A 20,148-nucleotide genomic window follows, 5' to 3' on the forward strand; every position below is an offset into this window, starting at 1 on the left:
CTCCAGTGCTCTTTTGCTTTGTTTAATAAGTCTTTTCGATATGCGGCGTAAATTTTCATACTGTAATTTATCATCATTATTTTGTGTAGTTTTATATTTATGGTATGCCTGTTCTTTGGCTATTAAGTTTCTTTTAATTTCACTGGACCTCCACTTTGGTTTACTATTACCAGCTGAACGCCTGTTACGTAGTGGCACACATGACTTTACCGCTTCGTTAATTTTTTTGGTGAATATTTCCCATGCTTGGTTTATGTCATCGGTTTCAGACATTTGATTCCAATCCGCAGTTGCATGTAGCGCTCTGAGCCTAGTAAAATCAGCTTTACGATAATCTGGGACCTTTTCTTTGCTCTCCATTTCTTTTACTTTTTCAGTAGTAATATTAAACTGTATAATTCAATGATCACTGGAACTAAACTAGGGTCCTATTTCAACATTTTTGACTAGGTTATCATTTGTAGTCAAGATGATGTCTAGGATATTGTTTCCTCTTGTTGGGTATTCTACATGTTGGGAAAGAGTGCTTTCTTGAAGATTCGTGTAAAACTCTTGTCCTGAGTGTGCTGTTAGCGGTTAACCCCACTTTGTTACCGGTAGGTTAGTCTCCAAAAATTAAGCTATCCTCTTGACAACAAATTTCCGCAATTTGATCATAAAGTTTTCATCTGTCTCAGTTGACTGTGCTGGAGGACGATAGACGAGACATATATTCATTTTGTGTGAATTAATACGTAGCTGAACATAACTGGCATCTATGTTGGTAATACTGGGTTTGGATAGCACAAGGGGGTGGAGACTAGTTTTCACATATAGTAAAAGCACAGCCACCAGCTCGATGTGGTCGCTCACAGCTGAAAATATTGTACCCTGTTAATGAGTATTCCGCCAGAAAGTCACGGTCAGATGTGTTAATCCAGGACTCTGTGATGCCAACAATGTCATAATTTTCTAGGTAAATAAGAGATTCTAAATCCTCAAACTTGTTATGTAGACTACGTGCGTTAACATAGAAGACTCTAATTCCGTCCCAAACAGTTGGTGTTCTGACTCTGTGGGTATTTACGTTGAGGTTACTGCTCCTCGATGTTCCGCGTTATTTTATTTGAAGAGGGCGACTTTATCGTGTAAGAGTCTACCTAGCCGTGCCGCACCTACCGAGTTTAAATGGAGACCATCTTTCTGGAATAGAGTATGTTGCTCATAAAACTGATCCCACAAATTGACGAAGTCTACTCCCTCTTGCGTGCAGAGAGATTTGAGTCGGTTGTTTGTGCTGAAGGCCTTATCATAAAAACTATTCTCTGCCTTGATCCTTGGGAGAATACCAGATATTATCACATTGGTGGACTTAGTTTTGAATCGTTTAATCATTTCATGATACTTTGCTAGCAATTCCTCCAATCTATTGCCCTTTAGATCATTTGTACCAACATGGATGACGTATAGAGCTTTATCATTTGCGTCTTTTGTGACCTTATCACAGGCTTCTGTGATATCATATAATCCACCTCCTAGAAAACAGTACCTCTTTCTGCTGCTGGGGGCATGTCCACAAAATTCCTCCAGCTGACTGCGTACAATAGAGTCCCCAATAAGCCTTGTTTCTTCTATCTCATCAACCGCTTCGGCAAGGATCTGGTAGCGATTGTACGTAGTTATGGGAAGGTGCTTCCTCGTACTTTTTCCGGGTTTTGCGCCATTTCTTACAATAGTAAAGGGGGCTTTGCTTGGCGAGGACCGTACTGATTCACTGGGTGAGGAAGATACTGGTACACTATCATTTGTAACTGCCTGATGGGCGGGGGCTTGTACGATCTCAGTTTGTACACGTCTTTCTTCATGAGTGCTGTTGCTGACTCCTGCGTTTGCTGTGCGGACTGCCAGTCAGCGTTGTCTACCCTGTCTTTGTTTATAATAGGACTCGCCTACGTTTGCGGCTGTGGTGTGGCCCGCACCTGTGTACAGTGTTGCCACGTTTTCTATACCGTTATCTCTCTCTCTCTCTCTCTCCTGGCGGGAAATGTGAGCCACCCTGAGTACTTTTGATTCTTTTATAAGTTATTTATAATTGTGCTTTCATTTGTTAATTTGGTTTTGTTATATTTAGTGATGCCGACAATGTATTCAATGCATGCCCCTCTCCTGCCTCTCTCTCTCTCCCTCTCTCTCTCACTCTCTCACCGACTGGGTGTGGAAGTGTTGCCGCTCGCGAGTGAATAACGTTTTTTTTTTTTTTTTTACTTCGGTATTGGCATATGCCTACTATTTTCTCCTACATATTAGCTTATGATTATAAATGTGATTATTCCTCGTCCTTAAAATTATGGTAAAAGCCGGTAAATGTGAGCATTTTTCCCTAGCAACACCTGTACAAGCTATGGTTGGGTCTACGGAGGTACGTACTTTACCTTAGGCCAGACTGGGTGTGTAAGTGTTGCCACTCACAAGAATTACATGAATTATTTCTTTTACTTTGGATATTGGCATATTTCTTCTTTTTTCAGGCTCATTATCTTATATCCATAACTGTGATATTATTACCCACCCTAAAACTACGCTAAAAACCATTAAAAGTGACTACAATTTCTTTTAGCAACACTGTACAATATGTATGCCATGTTTCTGTGTTACTGTATAAATATTTTATGCATAATAAGATTACTGTTGATTCATCCATCAAAATACACAAGTGTAAGTTTTATTCATCTGAATTTATCGAATTTGTGATGCCTTGTACATAAATAGCTTCCGTTTCACATCGCAAGTTGGGGAAACGTGGCACCATTGTACACAGGTGCGGGCCACACCACAGCCGCAAACGTGTGCAAGTCCTACTATAGTCATTTCCTGATCCTGCTGCCATACCCGTAACAGCAGACTAAGTTATCCCCACAGGACACAAGATACCGCCTGGTACGATTCTCTTTATATTGGAGCTCTGTTTACGGACGACACTGCACGGAACATTGACCTTGCCATGTGACCTTGACCACTGATCCATTGTTCTAGAAAAGCTGAAGGTAATTTCATTTGATGACCTTCAACCATCTCACCAGATTTAGTTAAAATTTAGTAAAGATTCAATAATCTTGGCTGGAAATACCGTGAGAATAGTCCCGGTCGACTTGTCCGATTTTAATCAAATTTGCTGAAGTGTTGAGGGTCAGTCAATGAGGATTTTTTTTTTTTATAGCAGTAAAACAAAGGGACAGGCCACAGGGCAAGGTCAAAGCTGATTTTTTCCTTATGACCCCTATATTTAACCTGCTGCTCTAAAAAAATAAATAAATAAATAAAGGTGTGTGTGCTCTATGTAACACTGTTTCCTTCTCCGGTACAGCTGCGAGTCAAGGCCAGGTGCACGGTACGTTCTGCGGCGGTACAGCTTCAGGGGAGACGGTACAATAGAATTACAGCTACACCTGTACCGTGACCCGTCTTGTAGCCAACCCACCCACTCGCTCGGTGCTGAGGGTAACCTGACTCCTGGCCGGCCTTCCTGGGTGACAACGGGAGCCACGGAGGCAGAGTATACCGTGACCAAGTGAGAGAGAGAGAGAGAGAGAGAGAGAGAGAGAGAGAGAGAGAGAGAGAAGTAGATTTATAGACAGAGAGAGAAAGATATTCATAGATGGAATGATTGATTAAATGATAGAGATAGGTAGATAGATAGGCTGGTGGAGAGAGAGAGAGAGAGAGAGAATATTTAGTTTACTGATCAGAATATCTCTTTCCATTGATCGTTTAAACATGTTAGCATCCAAAGACCGAAATTTTTTATTTTCTTTGTATATTTTTTATGTTCCTTGTATTTTCTTTGTATTCATATGTTCTCTTTACAATTGCTTTGTTTATGCAAGCTGATGTAATGCTGAATTTTCTTGCTGAGGAAATGGCATCGAGGGTGTGAGGGTGACCGTAATATCCAGATTTGATACTCTTTTCACATTAACATGGCCTAAAATTGCCATCTTTCTGTCTTGAGGGAGAGAGAGAGAGAGAGAGAGAGAGAGAGAGAGAGAGAGGGTTGTATCAATAGAATCATACTAGAATACTGTGCTAGTCACGAAGAAGTGCTATGGAAAGAATGCAGAACTGTGTTGCTTTTTGCCACTGAGGTACGTGATATAAGCTGCAATAGAACAAATACCCGTGACAAATTAAAGTGCATGAACTATAGAAATTATGGTCCCCTTTTGAAGATAGTGAAGGTTTAGAGAGGCTGGAGAGAAATGAGAGAGTTTTGGAGGGGTTGTGAAACTGGAGAGAAGGGAGGAGGAATGGTGGAGGAAGGCCTGAAGGTACTGGAGAGAGAGGAAGGGAAGAATGTGAAGGAAACTGGCATCAGTGTGTGGAAGGTATAGGTGAAGTAGTGTGGAACCGGTGTAAGAAGGGGAGACGACGATTTGTAGGCGATGAAGGTTTAGGAAGAGGGAATAGGGTAGGTTTGCAGATGTTGGAGAGAAAGAAAGAGGTTTGGAGGTGTTGTAGAGGTTGGACGGAGAGAGGAGAAGCTGAACGAAGAGGGTTTGTTGCAGGGTCGAATTTGGGTTTCCAAGTTGGAGAAAAGAGAGGAAGACTTTGAGAGAAAGAGAGAAATCTGTAAGTATTGACAGAGAGATCAGGGGAGAAGGAAGGAGGGGTTTTGAAAGAAGAACTGGAGGGATAGAGAGAAGAAAGTGTAGGAGGAGGAGGAGGGAGATCTGAAGGTGTTGGAGAGAAGAGAATGAACATGTAGAGGAAAGGCTAGGAGTTATTTGGGAAAGTGAGGGGGATTGAGATTAATTTTGTGAGAGTGTCAAGTCTGGTGTTAAAAAAGGAAAGAGTTGACGCTTTACAGGTGCTGTATATAAAGGATGAGGGACTGAGGGAGGGAGGTCTGGAGGTGGTGGGGAGAAGAGGAAAAACTTGAAGGAACCGGGAAAATGGAAATTTTGAAAGGAAAGAAGGAGGGACAGAGAAAGGAGTGTGAGGGATACCCAAGAAAGAGGAAAAGCAGGAAGATTTGGAGGGGAAAGAATTGTGGAGGTACTAGAGAGAAAGAAGGGAGGTTTGGAGGTGTTTGAGGCAAAGGAGAGAGAAGGAGGAAGATTTAGTGGGGAAGGATGTGTGTAGGTATCAGAGAGAGAGGAGAGGGTATGGAGGTGTTTGAGTGAATGGAGAGATTTGAGGGAGGGAAGGAGGAAAATTCGGAGGGGAAGGAAGCGAGGAGGTCTTTGAGGGAGAGAGAGAGAGAGAGAGAGAGAGGAAGCTTGGAGGTATTGGCAAAGAATGGAGGGAATGAAGGAGGGACAATGAATAATGAATGATAACCAAATGATTGCTAAAGTGTCAAATTTTTGATCCCATATTGGAGGAAAGGGAGGAAGACCTGGAGACAAGTTTGGTGGGGTTGGGGAGAATGGATTGAGCAGAAGGTGGAGGGAAGGAAGGAGTGGTTGTGCAGGAAGAAATTGAGGCTTTGGTGAGAAGTGAGAAAGGGAGAAGGAGGACGAGTTGCTTAGAAAAATGAGAGCGATTAAGAACTGGTAGTGATTATGACAGGGTCGATTTTTTTATGCTGAAAAAGAGAGGACAGTTTGAAGTGCTGGATGCAAATGATGAGGGAAGGAGAGAGATTTGAAGGTGATGGAGAGAAGGGAGAGGAGGGTAGGAAGAACTGTAGGCGTAGAGGTCTTGGTGGAGAGGAGAGAGGAGAAACTGTGTATAAAAGTGTGGAAGATTTGGTGGGTCGAGTTTGATGCTTGTGTAGGACAGAAGACGATTTAGAGGTGATGGAGGTAAATGGAGGCAAGATTGGAGGTGTTGGAAAGAAGGAAAGGAATGTAGAAAGGACTGGAGGCATAGGCATGTTTTGAAAGAGGGAAAAGGGAAGACAGGAGACACTGTCTTGGAAAGTGTGGAATATTTATAGAGGAAGGTTGCTTAGAGCATGAAAACAGTGCAAAAGTGATAGAAACATTATAATCTCCTCTCTCTCTCTCTCTCTCTCTCTCTCTCTCTCTCTTTCCCTGCCCTACCTTATCTTGTGGAAAAGGATGCTGTATCTTCACTCTTTGTTCCTTATTTACAACACTGGAATATAGGATAGTATGATGATCTTTCCTCTCACCTACAGATCCTTCAGGGGTGGGAGATATAGTTAGAATGATGATGGTGATGACAGCATTGTCATCCTACTCTACACCATTGCAATCCTAGAAAAGAGGATGATGATGGCCATTATGTTTCTACTTTCGTGTCCTTCTGTATCTCGGTGGAATGTCGAGTTATGATGATGATTCTGAATTTCTGATGATTCTGAATTCTGCCCATTGCATGTGCTATAATGGGAATTAAAATAATGAAACAAATGACAGCACAACCTAATGATCTGCCTATCTTCCATGCCCTGCCGTATCCTGTCGTACGCTGCCATGCCCTGCTCTGCCTTGCCATGCCCTGCTCTGCCCTTCCCTGCTCTACCCTTCCCTGTCCTGCCCTGCCCTGTTTTACCTTGCCCTGCTTTGCCCTGCCTTGTCCTGCCCTACCCTGTCCTGCTCTACCTTGCCCTGTCCTCCCCGGACCAACGTGTATCTCTTGTGTGGTGCAGAGTTGAAGTGGTTGCACACACTCATCGAGACGCCGCTCTGGTGGCAGATGCCGTAAACACAACATGTCCGGGAAAAGTGACAAAGGTAAGCAGCCAACGTAAGTTGACTTCATCTTTGATATCATTAATATTATGCAATTAAGCGTTTTCTGTGTGTGTCTGTCCACATCTGAGCCCCTTAGATTTCGACGTGCCATAAATCAAAGGACACGGAATGACGGGCTGACATTGATGATGTAAATTATAGTTGGGTGCGGTCAGTCGTGCAAGAGCCAAGAGCCTTTTGTGCCCGACACTGGGAACCTTCTACAGGTCAAACCGCTGGGTGGGGTGAGCTGAAATTTTGCATGGGCATGCCTGATATGTCAGAACTGGCCCATGTCAAGTTTGGTGTATTTGAAGATACATGATAACTTTAAGTAGTTATCATGTGAAGCCAGAGTGCCCTAACATGGAGCAGGTACTTAGTGGATTGGGCAGTTAAGTGCTTGTTATATTTCTGTACATATATTTAACACATGATATGACACTGAGCTCATTTTTACAGCACGAACAATAAATAGGGACTGCTTTTGATCCTGCTTGTTTGTTAATTTACCTCTCCTTTAATATGCATAAACATATACATTTACCTAGTGCAACGTACAGATACTGACACAGGCATCGTCCAAAGCTGGACGAATGCACAGCAGAATAAATGAACCGTCTGAAACACACACTGATGGAGATAAGGTTTTTACTCTATTTCACTAATTGTAAATTTTCTTCAAACGGAACTGGGAAGATAGTTGTTTCTCTTATTGTAAAGCACTAATAACTCTGGTCGCACTTGTCTGTCGGTTTCTCTGTCCAAGCTGATGATCATATTTTGGTCAGATATCTATCTATCTATCTATATACTTAGGCTGCTTCCCCCAAGGAAAGGGAGGTAGCCGAGACAGGACGACACACTCACAATTTGCTCATCCACTCAGACACATTCATTTGCATCTGAGCCCCAAAGGGGAGAAGGGACAGATCTTAACCGTACCACACCGCGCTAGGGTCAACTGTGCAGTGGAATCAGTGATATCCACAGCAGGGCCCAACAGCAGAGCTGGTTTACCCCTGCCACATTATAATAGACCCATCCCCTTACCTGTACCTGACCTGATCATCTGATCAGACAAAATGTGGGAGAATATCCCCTCAGGGCTGTGTCATTATTTATTCATTCACAGTTTCTCTCCATTCATCTCTATCACACACAGCCACTCTTCCTTACTCAACAGACGTCCCTCTCGCATTCAATGCTCTCTTCACACTGTCCACCCATCCTATTCATGGTCTTCCTCTCAGCCTTACATCTCTCACATCAGATCCAGTTATCTTTTTCACCAGTCACCCATTGTCCATTCTCTCTATATGCCTAACCATCGCAACATCCTCTACTGAACTCAATCAGCCATCTCCCAAACAACTCCAGTTCTTCTTTGCACTTCATCATTTCTCACTTGATGCACATGCGTCACTCCACACATACTCCTCAGACACCTCATCTCCATTACATTCAAACTTTTCCTCTCTGCTACACCCATATTCCATGTTTCAGCCCCATATAACGCAATTGGTACACAACACTTTCATACAGCCTTATCTTTACATCCATTCAAAGCAAACGACATCTAAACACTTTTCTCATTCCTCCCAGCATCTTTCCTACTTCACTGATTCTAAACTTCCCTTCTGCTCTATTCTTCCATCCACAACAACATGTGACCCTAAATACTTAAAACACTCTACCTCCTCAAGCAACTCACCATTCTAAACTATATTCATCCTCATACCATCTACCAATCTTGCACACTTCATCACTTTACCCTTATTCTCATTTAGTTTCAATTTCCTCCTTTCACACACCCTTCCAAACTCCTCTACCAACTGCCTCAATCTCTCCTCTGAATCAGCCAACAGTGCAATATCATCTGCAAACTGCTGCTGCTTCAGATTTATTTCACTCCTTACCTTCAACATTCACAAGAATCAGACTTCCAACTATCAGTCTTGCATTCATCTCCCTTACAGCATCATCCATATTAATATTAAACAACCAAGGCGACATCACACATCCCTGCCGCCGCCCCACTCTGACGGGAAACCAATCACTCACTGTTTTTCCACTCTCTCACACACGCTGTACTCTTTACATAAAAATTTTTCACTCCTTTTAGTAACCTACCATCAAGTCCATACAATCTTAAAAAAGTCCACAAAGGCTACCTATCAGTTCTATCATATGCTTTCTCTAAATCCATGAAAGTGCAATACACATCCTTACCTTTTGCTAAATACTATTCACACACCTGTCTCACAGCAAACCCATGATCCACGCATCCCCTCCCTCTCCTAAAGCCATGCTGCTCATCTCCAGTCATTTCCTCTGTACCCTTTCTAACTCTCTGAACCCGCCCCGTGCCAGTGCCGTTTTAAAATGGTCGGACGTAAATGCGCGCTCAGTGCCAGTGCCATTTTAAAACGGTCTCGATTTCAAAAATTCATTATGACTGCAATTTTCAAGCTAGGCATGCAAAAATTGGTGTGCTTGTAGGGCAACCCTTCCTCTGTCTGCCCTCAGGCGGCCTGGCCTATACACCCACATGCTCCCGCCTCATGCCCGCTCTGCCTCACTCTGCTTGTGTCAGTAATACAGTGCAGTGATGTCTCGCTGCGGTCTCTCTGACGAGGAGATTCATGACCTCCTGAGGGTTCCCTACACTAGGGAAAGTGATCTGGAGGATGACGATACACAAGAGAAGGACTACATCCAGCCTGAGAAGGAAAGTAGTAGCGATGACGAAATTCCCTCACCGAGAAAATCCAGGTATGTGGCTTACACTAGGGCATCACGTGGTAGGAAGCCATCTGCACATCGTCGTCTTTCAAGTCATGACGATGAGGAGGAAAGGGAGGAGGAAGGTAGTCCTGCAGTTGAGGGGTGGTTGGGGAGGGAAAGGATCTCACCCCATGGGGAGGAATGTGTGAGGAGGAAGCGTGGAAGATTTGGGAAAGTTCCATTGTTGGGGGAGAGTGACCCATCTCGCCCATGTTCTCCCTTGCCCCCACGTGACCCAGCTCAGCCCAGCACCTCAGGACAAAGTCTTCCCACCTTCCCCACACCCAGCACCTCACGTGAAACTCTTCCCCCATTCCCCAAACTTTCCCATGCTTCCCCACACCCCGAGGAACACGGAGGCAATGATGATGATGAGGAAACGACGTGGGAGTGGGAGGACGGTAGTGACTTTGTCCCCCACATTCACCCGTTCACCCATGAAAATGAGACCGGATGTAGTGTCCATGAACTTCACCATACCTCCAGTAAGCTTGACATTTTCAGGAACTACTTTCCTGTGGAGTTTGCTTTGAAGATTGTGGCCCTGACCAACGCCTTTGCTGCATTTGAATGTGGGGGAACAACACAGACACGACACAGCCAATTGTTTGAACCTGACGTGACCCTGGGTGAAATGTATGTGTTCCTAGCACTTGTGCTTTTGATAGGGATATTGAAAAAAATCAACTTCCCTCATATTGGACTCTGGATCCAGTAATGGTGACACCATATTATGGTAAGGTGATGGGAAGGAATCGTTTTCAGTACATCCTGAACCGCCTTCATTTTATTGACACCCTTGACCCTGCTAACACAAAGAACACAGATGGGATGAGAAGGATACGTCTGGTTTTTGATCACCTTCGAGAGAAATTCTGTACCTCCTTCTCTCCATACCGAGACCTCGTCAGACAAGAGTCTAGTGCTATGGAGAGGTAATATTGCTTTTCGTCAGTATATCCCCAGGAAAAGACACAAGTTTGGCTTCAAAATCTTCGTGATGTGCGACTGTAAGACTGGGTATGTGCAGGACATTGTCCTGTACACAGATGTTCAGACGTACATCACAGAAGATAGAAGTTTGGGGCTCTCAGGGGCTGTGGTGGTAAAAACAATGATCAAGGAATACCTTCATCGTGGGCACGTCTTATACCTCGATAACTGGTACACAAGCCCCCTTCTCGCCAGGTACCTTCACCTGCATGAAACTGGTCTGTGTGGCACTGTAAAGAAGAACTGTCGGCACATGGTGAAGGTGGGGAGGAAACTTTGGAAAAAATGAGGTTGTTTTTTACAAAGCACATAATATCCTCGCAACAGCATGGCACCACAACCGCGAAGTATTCCTCCTGTCGTCTGTTCATTGGCCCCTTGTACACCACACAGACAGTATAAATTACAGGGCAGAAGGGCGGCGCCATGTGTGGAAACCAGAACCTGTCTTGGTGTACAATGTGAATATGCAACAGGTGGATCGATCAGACGCCATGATTTCCAGTGTTGATTGTGCCAGGCCCACGATGAAGTGGTATAAAAAAATTATTCTTCAATCTCCTCGACATCACCGTCCTCAACGCTCACTATCTCCACACACATACCACTGGCATCCAAGAGACCTTCGAGGGGTATATTCATGAGCTGGTGCGGGAGATAGTGGGGGATTATGGGGAAGATAGAAGTGCTGCTCGCCACCGCCACACTGCTGCCACACCTCTCCGCCTCACCTCTAGACACCTCCTCAAAATCGTCCTTCCAAGTGCAACACATCAGAATCCCCAGCAGAGGTGTCACGTGTGTGCAAACAGCACTGTAAGGCCACGTACTCGGCGGAAGGACTCAAGGTATATGTATGCAGAGTGTGATGTAGGACTGTGCGTATACCCATGCTTCAAGGAGTACCACACTCTCGCTAACTATTGAGAATAGTGTGGTAATGATGAGCGATAAAAAGAAGCTCAAAAAGTGTTGAAAATACGAAAAAAGATGTTCAGAAAGTGTCATAAGTACTGCATACAGTGATGACATGTAAATAATTTCTCGTAAGTGTAAGGACTGAACGTTGTGGAGTAAAGTTTTACGTATGTTCTCATAAGTGTTAGACGGTATATTCACAGTGAGATGATCAAAAATACTCTAGTAATGACTGTGTATACTGAAGGTATGTTGTAAATAATTTACTGTAAGTGAAAGGGCTGTACATTGTGAAGTCAATTTATGCATATTTTCTCGTAACTGTAAGATAATGCATTCAGTGATACGTATAGTGTTGCATGAGTAAGTGATTTTTTTTCCCTAAGAAACATGATTTCTTTACGAAATAATAAGATTTTTTTTTGTGGGTGTGAAGTGGACAGAAAAGTGTTAAGACCATTCCTATACCTTCCCTGAGTCACGTTGGCGAGAATATCTGAGTTTACCTTGCATAGAAAACGGATTTTCTCTCTGCTGCTGGGGATTCCCCGTCTGCTCACACCTGCGGGCGGGACTACAAAAAACGCACTTCAAGCCTCCGGTGAGTTTTTATGGTTATGTTAGTTTTTTTTCACATCAAAATCTATCATTTTAGCCCCCCCCCCAAAAAAAAAATAAAAAATTGGCTGCCATGGGGGTGTCACTTAGGGCTTGGAGTGGCCGGCACGCGGCGGGTTAACACTCTACATTACACCTTACCGACAACACTCAACAGACTTATATCCCTAAAGCTAGGACATTCATACTTATCACCCTTACCTTTATACAATGGGACCACACAAGCACTTCCCCAGTCAACTGGCACCATACCTTGCACAAAACACACATTCAACAATCTTACTAACCAGTCAACAACAGTCACTCCACCACCTCTTAGGCATTTCACAGCACACCCATGCATACCTTCAGCTTTCCCTGTTTTCATCTCCTTTACTGCCTCCTGCACTTCCTCCATCATGATCAAAGAATCATTCAACTCTCCCAACACATTTATTCCTTGTGCCCTTCCATCTTCCGCAATGTCAGCCTCCCTTTCCTCCTCTACATTTAGCAATCTTTCAAAATACTCAGCCTATCTCTTTCTTGTCGCATCCATCTCATTTAACATCCTCCCATCCTCTGCTTTTACTTGCTCTTGCTTCCCAGACTCTCCCTTTCACACCCTTTTCACCTCCTTCCAAGACATTTTCTTATTCTGTTGATAATTCTCAGGCAACCGCCTACCCACCTCTCATCTGCTGCCACTTTAGCATCATGCACAGCCGTTCTCGCCCTATTCCTCTTTTCTTTATACCTCTTATATGAAACCTCATCCTTCCTCTGCCGCCACACTTCATATGCATGTCTCTTCTCAGCAAGAGCCATACTTACTTCCTAGCACCACCATTCACTTTCCTTTCTTACATCACCACCCACATGTCTCACACCACACACCTCTTCCACATGCCCCACCACAGCTCTCTTAAACAACTGCCATTCCTCCTCCACATTGCCATTCTCCTAATTTTTCACTGCGTTCCACTCATCTTTCAATTTCTCTCGATAATCTATCATTTTCTCTCTTTTAGCCAACTCACTCACTTTCAAAACCTCCCTGCCACACCTAAGTCTCCTAGCTCTCGTCCATCTCTTACCTACTCTCAATTTTCCCTCCACAAGGTAGTGGTCAGACATACCTCCACCCTCCCCTCTCAAAACTCTCATATCCAACAATCTTCCTATTACATTCCTCGACACAACCACATAGTCCATCATTGCTCTATCAACAACCCGTCCACCCTCCTGTCTCACCCATGTATACTTATAAACATCTTTGTTCACAAACAAGGTATTTTCAATGAACATCTTTTGCTCAACACACATCCCTGTCATTTTGTTCCCCATTCTCATTTCTTCCAGGCACACCATGCATACCATCTACACCTTCAACTGCTACATTTTCCACTTTAGCATTCAGATCTCCCATCATTACCACATTCACGTTCACTCCAAAACTCAGCAGACACTCATCAACATCATTCCAGAAAGATCCTTCTCTTCATCCCTTTCACTACCAGGCCCATATTATGCACTCACAAATATCCACAACTCATGGTCAACTTTTGCTTTCACCCACATTAGTCTCGATGACACTTCCTTTTGTTCAATTACACACTCCTGTACTTCCAGGCCTGATAACAAGGCCACACCTTCTCTTGCCCTTCCTCTATCAACTCCTGATAATCTTCCATTCACACTTCCAATCTTAGACTCATGTTTCCCTTTCATCTTTGTTTCACTCAAAGGTAACACATCCAACTTTTTTCTCACAAAGATTCTCCCAATCTCCTCCCTTTTAGACTCAATCGTACTACATCCACACACGTTCAGGGTATGGGGATAATTCAGTCCCTCATCCCTTACTATGGCCTGTCTCTTTTTAGGAACTAAAAAACAGAGGAGGGGGTCCCTAGTCCCCTCACCCCGCTCCTTTTAGTCACCTTTCACGACACGCAGGGAATATGGTGGCAGAATTCTTCCTAACACAACCTGGCCGCAGAGTAGTAGTACCACCCCATAGTGCGGCCAGATTGTGTCCCCCCCAACCACAAGGGGGATATAAATTAGATGAATAAAAAAGTAACTTGTCCTAGAATTAGAGCCCCCACAAACTCCTGAAAGTTGCCAATGTTCGCCGGATCACTAAATAATGTGAGGTCACTACCCACTCAGAGTTGGTGTACCTTCCTTTAAAAAAATTACTATCAGGATTATTACTCATGCACAAAGCATTATGCCAGAACTGTATTATATTCATTTTAGATATTTTACTGATGCTCTAAATGAGGTTTACGCTGAAAAGTTCTTCATAGGGCTGACTAAAAGTCACGAAAGCTTATTGTGTGTGTTTGTATTCACCACATTTTTTCCAAGTGTTATGAATCTCAGTTGTTGGAAAAATTTATCATAGAGTTTCATTTGACAAATCCTGAAATGATTCTATCCATTATACACTTAATAAAGATTTAGAACTGTACAGCCAAAAGCTAATGGGGCCGCGATCAGCGACCTGAATTATTAACCCCTCAGTGGCCGTAGGTCCGGAATTTTATGCGTGCCCCAGGCCTACACTGGGGCCATTTTCTGAAGTTTCAATTTTGTTTTGTTTTGCCATATTGAAGAGGAAGTTCAGACGCACCTAACAGTCCAAATCCCAGCTTTTAGACCCATTCTGTGGCTTGCAATGGAGCTTGGAATTTGCAGAAATATTGGCAACGGATATCAGCCATAGTGGTGTATTGCCACACTGCAACATCGCACATGTTGTTATCATTTTTTTAACCCCCCAAACAATGTGAATGGTGCTGAAATGTTGTGCATATATTAGATATGATGATATCGAATGATTTCAGTACATAATATGTTAGGACTGGCTTTTAAAAATATGAAAATTTTTCCACATTTTTTATATAAAATAATGTTTCTGGTAGTTTCGAGTTATTTTGCATGTTAACGTTGTAAGTATGGTTGGAAGAGGGAGTGAAAGGGTTGAATATTCAGTCCTGAATGAGAAAATTGCCGGTCCCCCGAGGGTAGGCTCTCCCACAGGGGATGAACGTGGAGGGTCGGATGGATTAGTACTTGGTCAGCTCCGATTAGAGGTAGGGGAGTGGAGGCGCTTTAAGCCGTTCCCACGCCACCTGCATGGCTAAAATAGAATAGTAATGCAGGTTCAAAACTATAAGTCAAATTATTAGGAATAGTGTGACAAAGTAGAAATAAATACATATACAGACGGGGAAAAACGTTTTTTTTTTCCCGTAATAACGTTTACGTTTCTCTCTTTTTTTTCGCAATATATGTTGCTGTCTGTGTGTCGTGAGTGTGGGAAAGTATGATATTCTCTGCCTGGGTAAGGAAAAAGGGTAAAGCTGTATGTCTGCTTATATTTCATGTGGTCAGATATGGTCAGAATGCGATAAACTCGGAGTATCGCATGGTAACTGTGTGCGATATCATACTCCCGTCCTATGCGCAATTATATTGCTTTCAACGTGATTCTGCAATGATTGCGAGTAGTTCAAATTCATAAACAGGTAAAAAATACGTGGATAACAATACAGGAACATACATTGATGCTGGCAAGCCTGGCAGGGTTGCATGGAAGGGGCGAGCTGTTTGTTAGGGCAACCTTCACACGGTCAAAATACGATAAAAATCGGCATATCACACGGTTGCCTTGTAAGATAGCATTTTCCATGCCCTATGCCTGTTTGCTTACATTACATACAGAACCTGCAGTGATTACCATCCTATCTAGGCCAAAAAGATTGTAATAAGCATAAAAAGAAATAAATGGGGGCTGGCATCTGAGAAATAAATACAGAGCAGAATACTTACTCACCTCAAGTCCATGATGCGATGACAGGAGTCAGTGCATGCCACAGTGTAGAGACTCAAACAGTGTGCTCATACACAGCTTACTCCGCCCCCAGAATATAGCTTCTCCTACTTTTCATCGTGTCTACGTCACTTAAGAACATAAGAACATAAGAAGAGAGGATAACTGCAGTAGGCCGGTTGGCCCATGCTAGGCAGCTCCTAGAAGAGTAACTGAACTACTAGAATGACATAAGGATAGTAAAGAAGAAGGCTCTCCCCCGCCCTCCAAACCCTCCAGCCGAAGCCGGCAGGAAAAAGTCATAAAGAACACCACTCAGTATAGAAAAACTGGCGTGGACAGTTTACAGGAAAGAGTGAAAGGAGAATAGAGACTATCATAGTGTAACCTGAAAAGGAAAAATTATGAATTAGTATTGGTTATAAGATTTTTTTTTTTTTTTCTATATCCACCCCTTATCTGTCATATGCTTATCTAGCCTATGCTTGAAACTCTCAATGGAAGAGGCAGCAACTACTTTACTAGGTAGCTTATTCCATTCGTCTACTACTCTGTTACCAAACCAGTTTCTACCTATTTCCTTACTGAAACGGAATTTTTCTAGTTTGAAACCATTATTTCTAGTTCTATCCTGTATGCTCACTTTAAGTACCTTGCTAATATCTCCCTTATTTATACCCTTCATCCACTTAAACACCTCAGTTAAGACTCTCCCCTTACTCTACGCCTCTCTAGCGAATGCAGACTTAGTCTTTTCAGTCTGTCTTCATATGGCAGGTTCCGGACGTCATGTATCATTTTTGTCATTCTTCTCTGTACATTTTCTAACGAATTAATATCCATTCTATAGTAAGGACACCAAAATTGTACTGCGTAGTCTAAATGTGGCCTTACTAATGCTAGATAAAGTTTCAGTATTACTTTAGATGATCTATTGCTCACGCTTCTCGAAATAAATCCTAGGACCCTATTTGCTTTATTTCTCACATTTATACACTGTTGTCTTGGTTTAACCCACCCCATCCCGTCGACGTATGGGTACGTTGCAACGATTTGCATTTGCCAGTCCCGGCGACGTACCAGTACGTCGTGCAATTGCAAGGTCCCTAATTTGCACAATTTTCAATTTTCGCACGTGATTTTTCGTATGTATACACGGGACACCTTCCTCTATTCCTCTACAAGATGCCAAGCAGGGACAATGCCTTACACTGCATAACCTCCCCCCTCCCCCCCCACGCCATTGTTTTGGCAAAGGACCTGTTACCAGTGACCTGCCTAGTAAAGATATTCAGGGCCAGAGTGATTCCCCAATCGATGACAATGTGGAGGACAATGTTTACATAGCATTAGAAGAAGAAACAGCCAGAAATAATGATCAGGTAATGTGGCAAAAAAGGTCAGGTATGGTGATTAGTTAGTGAGTGAAACAATGCTTATAATGCCTTTATTACTGCTTGAAAACCAATATACTCACATACTACATTTACATTCGTACCAAGTAAATAAATAAATACCGTTTATGAGTGGATAAAATAGTTACCCTCCCATAGAACTCGTTTTCTTTGGTGCCAGCATGTTAGAAAACCCACTCAGGTAAGGAGGAACTCCTACCTGGATTGGGCACTTTAAACCTCAGGTGAGCGATTTCTCTATGAATTTTCGATGTTTCTCACCAAAAGCGAAGGTTTTAGCCAAAAAAAAAAAAATCGAAAATACCTCGGGACTGGGGGATGTCGGAGGTGCGGAAAACCTCGGGACGTGACGGGTTAAGGTCGTTACTAATCACAACTCCTAGATCTCTCTCGCATTCCGATTTGCTAATTTCTTTGTTATCTAAGCTGTATTTAGTATCTCCAATGGTCTTGCCTACGTTAAGTACTTTACATTTTTCAACGTTAAATCCCATTGCCAAGTTTTAGACCGTTTGGACAATGTATCGAGGTCTTTTTGTAAGTTATGGCAATCGTCAGTCGAGTTAATGATATGCCCTGTTTTTGTATCATCGGCAAATTTGCTGATGCTGCTATTGACTCCTAAGTCTAGATCATTTATATATATGATAAATAATAAGGGACCGAGTCCTGAACCCTGTGGTACACCGCTAGTTACTAATCCCTAGTCCGACTTAATTCCATTTATTAATACTCTCTGCTTTCGTCCTTTCAGCCAGGATTCTATCCATTTTAAGATATCGCCGTCTATACCGTGTGCTCGAACCTTTCTAACTAACCTTTCGTGTGGGACCCTATCAAAAGCTTTACTAAAGTCAAGATAAATAACATCGTAAGCTTTATCGTTGTCTACTGCCTCATAGACCTCCGAGTAGAATGACAACAAGTTTGTGAGGCAGGATCGTCCTTGCCTGAATCCGTGCTGACTTTCGTTTATAAGATTAAATCTTTCTAAAAGTTCTCTAATCTTATTTGCCAAAATTGACTCTAACATTTTTCCTACTATTGACGTTAGACTTATCGGACGATAATTCGACGCAGCTGATTTATCACCCTTTTTAAATATAGGCACTACGTTTGCGGTCTTCCACGCCTCTGGAACTTCTCCTGAACTTAAAGAGTCATTAAATAATGTTAAAAGTGGCTGACATAATTCTTCTTTGGTTTCTTTTATAATTTTTGCATATATATCGTCCGGACCTGGCAATTTTTGAGGTTTTAACTTATTAATTTCTTTCAATACGTCCTCCTTACTAATGGTTATTTTACTAAGAATATTTTCCGTATTCTCATCGTAAATATTTGCTGCTTGAGGGACCAGGTCTAGATTTTCCTTGGTGAATACTGATATGAAATAATTATTTAGGATGGAGCACATTTCTTTATCTTCACTGGTAATGTCACCTGATTCTGTTCTGAGTGGTCCTATCCTATCTTTATTTTTCGTACGGTACATTTGATAAAAACCCTTGGGGTTTTCTTTTGATTCACTAGCAACCTTAATTTCATAACTTCTCTTTGCTTTTCTTGTCTCCCTCTTTACTTCTCTATTTAAAATCGTGTATCGGTTACGTAAGTGTTCCTCTCCACGTTTTATTTCTCTCTCTCTCTCTCTCTCTCTCTCTCTCTCTCTCTCTCTCTCTCTCTCTCTCTCTCTCTTTCTGATGTATTGGTTACTTCAATGGTACTTAAACGTTTATCTATTTACTTATGGTTATCTTTAAATACTGGGGAATATATTTAAATGTTGAAGCTCCAAAGCTTCTCCTAAAAAGTTACCAGCCATGTAACATTCTATGGATCGTAGGACAGACAATACAATGAACTGCAATACGTTCTATAATAAAACAACTGACAGTTTTTAACATTAATCAGACCTTGTGAGAATGTCAGGAAACCTTAGTGTGAAACTATTTACGATACCAAAATTATGCAACAAACACCAATACATTGAATCAAAGAAAACTTTGCATCAACATATTCATTGTACTCCAAACTTCTGAAGGCATTGGTTCCTGCTCATCACTAACTGCTGCTGACAAACATTTGTCTGCTAAAATTTCCTCAACTGTTTGTCTCAAGTTCCATCTTGCAGAGCGCTAAAGTCGTTCATGTGACTGTACGGAGTCGTCTGTGATAATAAAGATCAGTTTAAGCAAAGTATACATACCGTGTGTGTGTATATATATATATATATATATATATATATATATATATATATATATATATATATATATATATATATATATTTTATGCTGCATCGTTTTACGATATTTCGCATTTACGATCCTTCTTCTTTAGTACCAAGTGTTCATTTTACGATTGAGCTCCCTCGCATTTACGATTGGGCATGTGGAAATCCTGCACTCACAGGCAGATCAGCTGAGAGATGCGTGGCATACCTGCCCCACCCACACAGTTTCCTGCGTTTTTGCCAGTCTCACCCGCGTGCTTGTTCAGCATACAACCTCTGTGCATGTGTGTGCATCAGTGCCCATGACATTACTATTTCTCCTGTTCTTCACATTTTGCACCCCTAGTGCCACCACCGTGATGTCTTGTAAACGCCCTGCAACATCTGGTGCTGGTGATATGAAGCCAAAGAAAGCAAGAACGTCCTTAACCCTGGAGTCTAAGCTTAATATTGTGAAGCAGCACGAAGCAGGTGAGGGGGCAAACTCCATCGCTCGTTCCATGAGTCTTGCACAGTCGACTGTATCGACTGTTATAAAGCATGCTGTCAACATTAAGAAAGCTGGGGAGACAAGCACGACTCTACAATACATAAAACATCATTATTATTGCATATTAGATCACTTGTGTGGGTCTTGGGTTCCTTATAGGCCTACACGAGTCCAGGAACGCATCCCTATTT

General features: G+C 42.5%; 1 protein-coding gene across 1 annotated transcript in view; it reads left to right on the top strand.

The window, feature by feature from the left end:
• LOC145393796 (protein APCDD1-like) overlaps window positions 1–20,148 on the top strand; it is a 204,839-nt gene that overhangs the window by 122,882 nt on the left and 61,809 nt on the right. Inside the window, exons 5-6 of the mRNA XM_080267843.1 lie at window positions 3,344–3,547; window positions 6,596–6,680. Coding sequence (XP_080123969.1) covers window positions 3,344–3,547; window positions 6,596–6,680 — 289 coding nt within the window. The remainder of the gene's footprint in view (window positions 1–3,343; window positions 3,548–6,595; window positions 6,681–20,148) is intronic.

Source organism: Coenobita brevimanus, chromosome 25 (assembly GCF_032717465.1).
Source record: "Coenobita brevimanus isolate Jiangsu-jjx chromosome 25, ASM3271746v2, whole genome shotgun sequence".
NCBI lineage: Eukaryota > Metazoa > Arthropoda > Malacostraca > Decapoda > Coenobitidae > Coenobita > Coenobita brevimanus.